This window comes from Poeciliopsis prolifica, unplaced genomic scaffold (genome assembly GCF_027474105.1).
Source record: "Poeciliopsis prolifica strain line A6 unplaced genomic scaffold, Auburn_PproV2 SCAFFOLD042, whole genome shotgun sequence".
In the NCBI taxonomy this organism is placed as follows: domain Eukaryota; kingdom Metazoa; phylum Chordata; class Actinopteri; order Cyprinodontiformes; family Poeciliidae; genus Poeciliopsis; species Poeciliopsis prolifica.
In genome coordinates, this window is record NW_026562417.1 from 5,212,096 (window position 1) to 5,222,621 (window position 10,526).

General features: G+C 41.0%; 1 protein-coding gene across 2 annotated transcripts; it reads right to left on the reverse strand.

Annotated features, from left to right (window-relative positions):
- Nucleotides 1-555: 555 nt before the first annotated feature.
- On the reverse strand, nucleotides 556-10,494 carry LOC129376028 (sorting nexin-4-like). Of its 2 annotated transcripts, none has more exons than XM_055055431.1 (14): nucleotides 10,304-10,494; nucleotides 9,967-10,091; nucleotides 9,670-9,808; nucleotides 6,600-6,749; nucleotides 6,454-6,501; nucleotides 6,310-6,365; nucleotides 5,547-5,619; nucleotides 4,837-4,898; nucleotides 4,636-4,701; nucleotides 4,424-4,513; nucleotides 3,504-3,603; nucleotides 2,479-2,624; nucleotides 2,281-2,395; nucleotides 556-2,201 (listed from the first exon to the last, which is right to left on the reverse strand). In XM_055055431.1, the coding sequence occupies exons 1-14, from the start codon at nucleotides 10,385-10,387 to the stop codon at nucleotides 2,154-2,156; spliced, it is 1,302 nt and encodes a 433-aa protein (XP_054911406.1). In that variant the 5' UTR covers nucleotides 10,388-10,494; the 3' UTR covers nucleotides 556-2,153. The 2 variants fall into 2 exon arrangements, with proteins under 2 accessions (XP_054911406.1, XP_054911405.1); XM_055055430.1 differs by having other exon boundaries at nucleotides 6,448-6,501.
- Nucleotides 10,495-10,526: the final 32 nt, after the last annotated feature.

Sequence of the window (10,526 nt, forward strand, 5' to 3'; positions counted from 1 at the left end):
ATCTCCAGAGACACATCATCAGATTTTATAGTGGAAGAGAACACATAAAATAATTACAATATAGGCCTATATATGCTAACATTTCTGCACATGCACTGAAGTTAATTGAATAAATCTGAGTATGTTGTAATTACAGGAACAAATCCCAAAGCTTATTTTTATAAAAAGTAGAAACCACTTATCTAAAAAGAAAACTGTTAATTGAAATACTTCCTGGCTCCTGCTTTTTATTTGTTTCTCTGCGCAAACTTTAATGTATGATATACATAGTTTTCAAATTTTTTTCAGAAAACATAATTAATGCTGCTCCATCAGGCAGAACACCAGTCATACAGCTCACTCATAGCCCATTTTTGTGCAAATAGAAATGGCAAAACTGGCTAATTAGAGAACTGCTCTGAAAGTGGTTCATTCTAGGAACTGACTGTACAGATGACCGTTTCTCCTTAAACTTGCTGATGCCAGTGGCACAAGGCATTGTGGGATCCCCTCTGCCACATATGAACAAATTGCCTCAACAGAATCAATTATTGCAACATATTAAAGAAACATAGCATCATCAGAGCATATTTTATTTTTACCAACACTGAAATCAGTGGCACAAATGTTCAAAACTTTTTCTTCAGTTGAGCAGAAATGGAGTAATGTCTGAACGTCAAGCTTCATAACCTCAAGTCCTCACCACTTTCAAATAGTTGACTTTTTTTTCCCGCATGAACTCAACTTAAATAGATGAAGTTATCGAGTATTTTTAATCCAAAAGTTCACACCACATGTTCAAGATCAATACAAACAAGTTGATGAGAATTAAGTTGTGTTCACTCAAAGTCTTTTATTAAACAGAATGTTGAGTTTTACAGTGAAAATAAACTTTGATGACAATCCAATTTGATTTGAAACTATCAGTTGTCATCTGACTGTCTAGCTGACGGGCGAGTCCACACAGTAGACAGTTCATTACAGACAAACAGTTAAGAGAGAATGGTGAGAGAAACACAATGTACTTCAAAGTACTTGGATAAGAAAATTGTGTTTCTCTCACCATGTGGATCTGTAATAAATCGCATTGGTGTGTGCTTTGCTTTGTTGTTTTCACTGTAATAGTTTGTGCTTTGAACTATGTTACCACATGAGTTACACCTTAAGATTTTCAGCCTTTCTGCTCATGTTGGACATCTGGTTCAAGTTTCTCCCTTTCATCACCACGTTCCTTTCCTGAGATTTATATGGATGGAGTTTCCTTCATTCCCTTCTGTTTCTTTGGATCCAGTTTGGATCACATGAATTGCCCTTTGCAATTGTAATGTAATTTCTTTTCTTTTTTTTACCATCGATAGAATTGCTACACATTGGTAATAAACACACTGCTGAAGTTTTATATTACATGATCCTTGTAAACAATACCATTAAGTGTCTTACTAATTACAAGATTATGTTTTTTTATATATATAAGGGGACATAGATATTTTTGAGGACTTCTGTGTCAAAGTTTTGATTCAATTAAAAAATACTTCATTTATCTCAAAAGGTAATTAAAACTAAATTCAAAGAATCATTTTGTATGGTGAGGCTGTGGGTGGAAAGAATCTCTGGTAGCAGTCAGTCTCGCAACCAATCAATCTGCAGAGACCTCTGACTGAAGACTTAATTTCCTGGCAGCAGAGTCGATATTCCACCCTCTTTAATATTCTACCAAGCTGTACGGTTAAAGACGGGCGAAGACGCTGCGGTCTGGGATCTGATCTTTGTCCAGTCGGATTGGTAGAAGGAATGATTTGGGCTTCCTCCTTCTCTGCTGTAAGTCCTCCCAGGGTTTGAGGTCAGGGTTCAGCTAATATTTGAGCTTTTGAGGTCCTAATCGTTTGGTCCTACTTTATACCTTTGGATTAAGCCTGAGACATTGTCATTCCCTCTCCTCTAGTTTCAGCCTCACCAGCCCATTCTCCTACTGTGCTCATTCTTATAGATCCAACAGCGTAGAAACAATCTCCAGCATGTAACTTTTGAACATATTAAAAGTTTAAACATCAGGTTCCATGTCATTTTATGTTCTTCCCCTTCCAAGTACTTCAAAGTACTTGGAAAAGATGTTCCTTTGTGTAAATGTGTCCACAGGTCTCACTTATATTAGTAGAGCTTGTACAGCTTTGACTCTACATCTTAAGAAAGCATTCTTTGGCATTACTCCACACTTGTATTCCCTGCAAAAAGAGAGTAGATATGAAACTAGACAGTGAGCATAAACACATAAATGCACGCTGAGTTTAGGCTCTTTTCTACCTTCTTGCACATGCTGATTTGCATGAGAGCGTAGTTGATGAGCGCCTCTTGCAGATCTTTGTCCTTCTGATCCTTAAAACGGACGATGTCTCCCCATGCCTTTTCAGCATGCTCCCTAGAGAAAGACAAATGAAGCAGAGCAGTACCAGAACCTGATCCATCAGCCATGCTGCTGCTTTCACACAGTCTGCAACTCACTCGCACTCAGCTCTTTTCTCCTTCACAGTCTCTTCACCCTCTGCTATCAGCTCCTCCAGTAGGTTGAGCTTGGCCTCCCTCTGTTCAGGTGCTTCTTGCCCAAAAAGCTTGTTGGTCATGCCTTTTAAGGAGAAAGTGCGCACTATCTGAGACAGAAACAGAAAATGGAATAAATAAAAAGTTACTGCCTTCTGGATTAGTTACATGTTTAGAACACCAGACTGAGTTTGTAAATGTTACATTATGATGCCAAAAGCATTCACTCGGGGCTTGCTGTGGTGACGTAGGGGACAGCGCGACCCACATTTGGCGGCCTTGAGTCCTCGATGCGGCCTTCGCGGGTTCGACTCCTGGACCCGACGATATTTGCTGTGCGTCTTCCCCCCTCTCCTAACCCCTACCTTTTAGCCTACTGTCATATAAGGAACGCTAGAGCCTGCAAAAAAAAAAAAGGCCCCCTCGAGGGACAAAAAAAAAACATTCACTCATCTGCCTTCACACATGGTCCAACACTATGCATTCATTTAGGGAGTGTTTCATATCGGATGGCTCATAATGCCACCTGTTTAGAGATGCATAATCTCCAATGTCTTCTATTAGGTTGAAGCAGACCAATCATGTGTGACACAGGTCTGTATGATGCAGAGTCGTGTCAGATGGTTCTAACATCCATCCATCCATAGGACATGATCAACAAAACATTTACAGAAGAAACCAGAAATTTAAATACACTGAATAAAAACACATGTACACATTTGCTTCTCACTCTCCAAAAGAAGGTTTCATGCCAGGACTTATTACAGCAGTGGTATCCTGCCATGTAGGCTGGAATCGCCCTATAGTGTGACCCATTCCTTCACTACTGTCTGCAGCATTAGTCTGCATAACTAGATGCTGGGTTTTATACACCTGCGGCCTTGGAAGTGATCATAATAGATTAATTAAAGCACTTGGATCCCTTTGGCAACATAAAGTTTGGAGTGAAGGACCTAATGTGTAATACTGCATGATGCTGCATGATGTACCCCGGTGGCCAGCTCCTCTCGTTGTTGCTTCTTAGAGATGAGGTCCTGTGAAGCCATTTCCAGCTCAAACTGGCTCAGCTCATGTTTTCTGCACACTGCCCTGCAAAGCAAAGGAAACACTGAATTCCACTTATTTACCTCATACCTCACACTTATAAACCCACATTAGGGTTAGAAAACACAATGAAGTGGGGGGAAAATGCTTAATGATTTTGAACATCTTTTCCAAATGAAACATTAATGGCGTGGGCTGCATTAGTATTCAGGCTGATTTAAACCATCTGGCTGTATCCTCAGGCTGCTTGTCTTGCTTCTTCAGCCTCTAATAGGTTTCCTCCTGGGTTGTCCTGGATTTAGATCCATCCATCTTCACCAGCTCTAACCAGCTTCCACACACGCAATGTATGTTCTTTGTCATTCCTTGTTTTGTTGTTTTTGAATGAAGATGAAAAAGTTCAAATTTCTCTTAATGAGCAGAGCAATGTGTAGCTTAGCCAGCTGAGTGTTTCTGAGAAACCTTGGTGACTCTCCTAACAGTGGCTTTCTTCTTGCCTGTCTTACTAAAAGTCCAGATTTGTGATTTGTGAACTAATACTTTTCCACTGAACAGGTAATCCAGCCTTAGCTTTGGATTTCTTCACTTCCTCCTGGGTAACCATGGATATCTTGGCTGCTTCTCTGGTTAATGCTCTCAGGCTACTGCAAAACCTAACCCTGCTTTGAACATTCCCTCTGGCCTGCTACTGTTTTCCTAGGTCTCCATGACGATAACTGTTCTCTGGTGTTCTCTATTAAACTTTTGAGCACAGAAACACAACAGCTGCATCTAGATTTATATTATGTCACACACAGCTGGACTGTTGTTGACTTCTGGAACAGTCCCAGGGCCATACATGCACACAGCCCTTCCTGAACGTTACCTCAGAGCTTCAGCGTAGGACAAATATTCTTTCAACTGGTCAGCATAATGTTCTTCTTCTTCCAAGATGTCGTCAACTGAGGCAGCATAGCTGTAAGTGAATGACCAACATAGCTGCTGTCAACATGTAGTCCTTCTGCATGTTTTTACAAAAGAGCATCCTCAGACAAACTACCAGATGAGTTGATTTATTACAAGAGAGTGAGTTCTTACGCATCCATGTGATGACCAGCGCTCTGCAGTCCGTCTCCCATCTCTTTCTCAATGGCACTCCACTCACTGTAGTGAACACACCAATGAATCCATTTTTACAAGGGATTCTCCAATACTGGAGAATAACGTCACTTCTGGAACAGTCCCATATCTAAATCACTTTAGTTCAGATAAAGGATGCATGTAAGCATGTTGTCAAACCTGAAGACTCGTCCATAGTTTCCATGGACTTTGTAAACAGCATACAGTCTATCAGCAACCCTCTGCAGGAGAGAGAAACTGTTATCTGCAGGAATTCTCCACTAATACTGAGCATAAAACGTTTCACAGCTGTGTTCTAACATTCTGATGTTTACAGCAATAAAGATGGCCTCTGCTGCTGAGAGGCTCAGAGGAACAGCCAGGAGTCAATTAACAGAAATAATTTCAAAGTGTGACATTTTCAGGATGTACTGAAACAGTGAAACTACTGCTCGTGGTTTCTGATACAGAAGACATAACCAACCGCACCGGGCGGGATATTGTGATTAAACCCCCAACCCCTTGTCCTCCAATATTCCCCCTCCTCTTACAACCATCTATCCATTTTCTGTTCACCCTTATCGTTAGTGGGGTTGGGAGTTGCTGGTGCCTATCTTCACCAACTAGGTTTATTTATCAAAAATAAATTCTGGAAATATTTCACTCTGTGTCTGAGGAGTCAGTGTCACAATTTGAATTTAATTAGTGGAATAATACCTTTTAAAATAATATTCAAATTTGTTCAACTTTTAATTTGTCTACAAAAGTGACTAAATAAATGAGTTTTAAAAGGTAGACAATGGCAACACTCTTATTTGTGGGGTTTAACTGCCTCACAAGATTTTAGGCACTTAGAAAAAATGTATGTGTGTTTGTGTGTGTGAACTTACAGTTCGTGCTCGAAGTAGCTGAGAAGTGTGAGACTGAAGCCCGTCGCTGTAATGTTTCATCTTCACTAGGCGTCTGAGATGAAGACATTAATGAAATATAATTTCTAGAATGAAAGCCTCAGCATTATTAATAACTATTTAGTGACAGAAACACTTTTGACCATCTCTATAGCAGGGATGTCACCTTCAGTTACAGAGGTTGTCAAGATGAAAACCTGGTCTAAATGAATGGCTACTCTGAATCTTTCCTCACAGCCCTGCTGGCTGGAGGTTTTACACCCTGGCCTGATTAATCGTCCCAGGCAGGGCAGAGCTCAGATCTCTGCAGAGCCTGCAGAGGAGACCATGCAGCCATTTGGACAGGCTATGTTGGAGCAGGCGCTCATCTGAATAATGCACGGCCCTGGTCCTGGAGGAGAGGACAGCCTTGCTCCAGAGGAGCAAATTCACACAAAAAAGCTACAAAAAAACATCAGGACATTTGCTCTGATGGAACAAATGCAAAAAAAACCCACAAAGATGCTGAAGCACTGAGTTCCTTTAACTGAAGGCTGACATCCACCTGTTTAAAGATGGATTTGATTCACAGTAACTGGAACATTGGTTAATTCTACTCTTCATTTAATATTTCACAATAATCTGCAAATGATACCGTAAATACCATTGGTTATTCTATGTGAGTGACAATAAAGACATCTTATCTTAAAAATATATATCCCAACAAAACTATGAGGACTTTATGGTTTCATACTGTTAGACTTACTTATGTGGACTTCTCACCCTGAAGGTGGCGCTCAAAGCTCTGAGTCTGGAATCTGCCTGCAAAGGAAATGCCAGGAAACATTCAAACCCAGAGAACACAGAGAACATCCCAGTGATGACAGAAAGCAGAGCTGCACACCTGTACCTTTGCCTGGAAACCCGTCTCATACACCATTTCCTTCCAGCCATGCTCCTGCCACATAAAGTCACAGACAAATGTCTTTGTGCTATAGGAAGTGAGCTCTATAGGACACAAATTTGGATCAGAAACAAAGGAGCAACATTCCACACCTTGGTGAGGAAGTGGTAAAGCATCTCGTTGTTGGAGAGAACTGGATGAGAGGCCACACGGAGCAGGAAGTTCTCCAGCCCAATCCTGCGCCGCTCCACAAAGTCTGGGTCCATGTTATCTGCAGAAAGCTTGTGCCATACAAACTCTGCCTGCAAGCAGAAAACACATTACCCCCACCTTTCTGTACACCTGAAAAGGTTTGTAAAATGTGCCAAGCCAGGCTTGGTGAAGGCTCTTGTCTATTGTTGGGAGAAAGAAAAAAAGTCATAGTTGAACCTTGTTTTTGTTTATAAAACAGGGTGATGATGGCTGAAAAGCACCGTAAGCCTGGCTTCAAAACCATTCTGACAAAAAGACCAGTTTACTGGATACGATGAGTTAATCTGATATATTTAATAAGAGCATCACTCAAGTTCATCTGATCTAATGAACGAAAGAAAAAACTGTGACTTAATTTACAAGTCCAGATTTGAGAATTATGATTAATGCAGCTAGGATTGTGGAGCATACAGAGTGAAATTCCCCATATCTGGCTGAGATCTGGATCACATGCCTCAGCATGTTTCTTGCTTTCTATACCTTCATGCACATCCTTTCATTATTTATGTGCAAAGATAATGAAAAGATTATTTCATTATCTTATAACACATGTGGAACAAAAATTAATTATCTACAATATTTAAGATTACATCTAGACGTATATAAAATATTCTGAGTTGTATAAGCTGTTTTTCTACTTCTCTCTCCTATCCAGCTGCACCTAGTAACTCAGTCTTATAGAACACATCTCCTTTGTGTAGGTAAAAGGGAGGACCAAGGCCAGCGGCCTGGAAGGGAAGAGATGACAAATAGTTTGTGCATCCCCACTATGGGAGCAGGATGAGATGCTCAACTTATCTGAGTGGCTTTGAAGGAAGCTAGGTAAAGGACGCCTCCCCCTCAGGGATTGGGCATTTGAAACGACTCCCACTTCCTGTGTGTCAAGAAACTGTATATGATTCTGTGATTGTTTCTGCCTCCTCAGAACACACCTAGAGTTAGCTATGATTTTACCTGTGTTGTTCTCCACTTGCAAGTGATATTAAAAGTTTTTGTTCTTTGCATTTTGCTGTCTCAGTCTCTTCTCTGTAAAATCTGTGCATTTCAACATACACACATAGTTCATTCTATGTGTTACCTGGATTGTTACCAGTGTGAATATAATGTCAATAAAAATAGAGATATATTTCATAAGAAAAATGTTATGATGTTCAGTTCTTATTTTATCCATTGTATACAGTTGAAACCAGAAATGTACTAAGTGAAAAAAACAAACAACCTATTTGGTTTATTATATTGCTTTTTCAGTTCTGGCTCTTCCACTCTGAGAGGCGTTTCAGTCCGTGTTGGGAGAGAATTTCTTTCACTCTGGATAATGACACTCCCTCACCGGTCCAGCCTGGTGAAAACCAGCGTCTTGTGTGACCTTTTGCTTTGTCCAAAGAGTCTGGAGCCTTGGCTACTGAGAAACCATTCCTTTTTGGAGGTATGATCTTGTAAATTTTACCCAATCTCTAATGTTTGCCTGTGACATATGCAATGTGCCAGTTTGACGCTATGAAACCGAAAATTTTCTGCGCTGTAAGCAACCATCCTGCACTGTGAAGAGAGAAAAAAACGATCCAAATGAGTCAACTGTTAATGCTAATTCAATATTTGGAAGTGTGAAGACTGAACAGATTCATTCACTTCCTCTGCCATCACCAAAACTACAGGCAGACTACAATTCTAAAACAGAGCAGAAAATCACCATCACTGAGTCGAGAGGAGAGAGCCCAGACTGTGCTGGAAATGACCAGCTATCACCAGCTAAACAAGGTCTTTTTCCTTTGTTCTGAGGGTGATTCACACAGTTCACGCTACAGCATTTTCATCTCTGAGACACAGATCATGTCTCCTTCCCAGACAGTATGATACCTGGACAGTCTCGTTTATGCTTGCATATAATTGTTCGAAAAGAAGAATGTGGAAATTGGACCAAAGAATGAAGCCTATTTATATAGGTCTACAATTCAATACCTGATTTATTGGTGATGATTGATTATTTGCTCCTCTACATCACACAAGGAAGGAAAGCATTTGTAACCTTAAAATACATTCACAGGTATACTACCTCCAGTTAACTCTGGTGTTGCGAAGTAACCAATCAAAAGCCTATAATTCCATCACATCATCCAGCCATCCATCCATCCATTTTCTGAGCACCCTTCTCCCTAACGGGGTCGGGAGGTGCTGGTGCCTATCTCCAGCTGCGTTCTGGGCAAGAGGCGGGGTACACCCTGGACAGGTCGTCAGTCTGTCGCAGTCCATCACATAATTTTATAGGTTTTTCTACATGGTTTCAGGGAATTATAATCATAAAACTATGTAAACCTTTGGCTTTGAATAAATGACCAAAAACTTCAGTAAATATCTGATTTCATCTATATTTCTACAGAGATCAAGATCAATCCCAAGCAGAGTAGATGAAGAAAACGGTTTTCTTCATCTACTCAAGATTTTGATTAGATTCCACAGATTGTACAGAAGCTATGAAACCTAATGTAATCCATATTTTTAAATAAATGAGAGAACAAAATCAAATCCCTGAGAAGACATACTGTTCTAGTTTCTTCAGGTACTTTGAGTCACACCATGTTGGACAGAGAATTACTCCACTGAAGGAGTAAATATCCAGCACCGCCAGTAAGATGCACTGATGTGTTGAAGAAAAAGTCAGCTGAATCAAAATATTCCAGGATCAAATGTGAGACCATCTGTCCAACAACTGATGCTTTGTTCACATTGGGTCATTCAGAAAGACAATGATACCAAGCAGGGCTGAATGGCTGTTTAAGCAGGAAATGTGTTGAAGTGAATAAACAATGCCACAATGCTGCTTTCCCACCAGGGTGATGCTTTGGGCAAGTTATGCCTGAATACATAAAATAACTAATAAATGAGAGGCGCATTAATATGTGGAAGCAGTATGCTGCATTGAAACAATGAATGAGGGACAGACATTTTTATGAGGAGCAATACTGAACTCACCCTCTTCTCTGGCAGAGGAGGAACCACGATGTATGAATATGTAACTATCAGATAGTTCCTCAGCAGTTCAAACTCACTGTATCGCCTCCACAGAGAGTCAGGCGGTGGATTACGGCCTTCTGCGATTGCATCCATTGGTCTTTAAATTTTATTCAAGACAAAACAAAAGAAAACAAAAACAGAAGTTGAATTCTGCAACATCACAAGAGGAGGAAGTGCAGCTGCATGCATTTTTAAACATCAGGTGTCAAACTACAGGACATATTCAAACAGCAACCAGTGGATTGCTGTGCTCACCTTGTCTCAACTAGGTACACAGTGAAGGTCTCCTGTATGCTGACTGCATTCTTACCGCTCCTTTTCTCAGCTTCAGCAACACAGATCTCCATCCTCCGCAGGAGACAGGAGCCTTCTGTCAGCATCTGCCCCAACGCAACAACCCGCGTCAGGATAGAGATGACAGTTAAAACCTTCTGGCCATGACGGCCACATAGCTCCGACGTAGCTGCGTGAAATGTTTGTCTGCCCAGTTTTCTTTGCATAAGCGAGTCCTGACGTCAGCTTAAAATCCACGACACAAAGCGGCGTCTTTGCTAAACAAATGGTCGTTAAGCAAGATGAAGCGGCTGTTTACCGTGTTACTTAGGCTCCCGTCAGATGCTGCTCGGTCCGACTCATCGTTAGAAGCCACCGACTCTTCCTTCACGTCCTCCGCCATCCTTCCTCATCAGACCACGGATCCAGTCAGCTCGCCTCGCAGTGTTTTTACCGTAATACAATGAAGCACAGAGCACCGTGAGGTCAGCCTTCAAATGATGACGGTGAGGATTGAAGACGCATGCGCGGCGAGCATCATC

What these genes read in the sequence shown, in the direction of transcription:
- LOC129376028 (XM_055055430.1), bottom strand. Translation starts at nt 10,387, where the DNA reads ATGGCGGAGGACGTGAAGGAAGAGTCGGTGGCTTCTAACGATGAGTCG. An exon ending in GTGTACCTAGTTGAGACAAG is followed by an intron (nt 9,809 to 9,966) that starts GTGAGCACAGCA and finishes TAAAATTTAAAG; the next exon opens with ACCAATGGATGCAATCGCAG. An exon ending in GAGAGGAGCTGGCCACCGGG is followed by an intron (nt 2,625 to 3,503) that starts GTACATCATGCA and finishes TTTCTGTCTCAG; the next exon opens with ATAGTGCGCACTTTCTCCTT.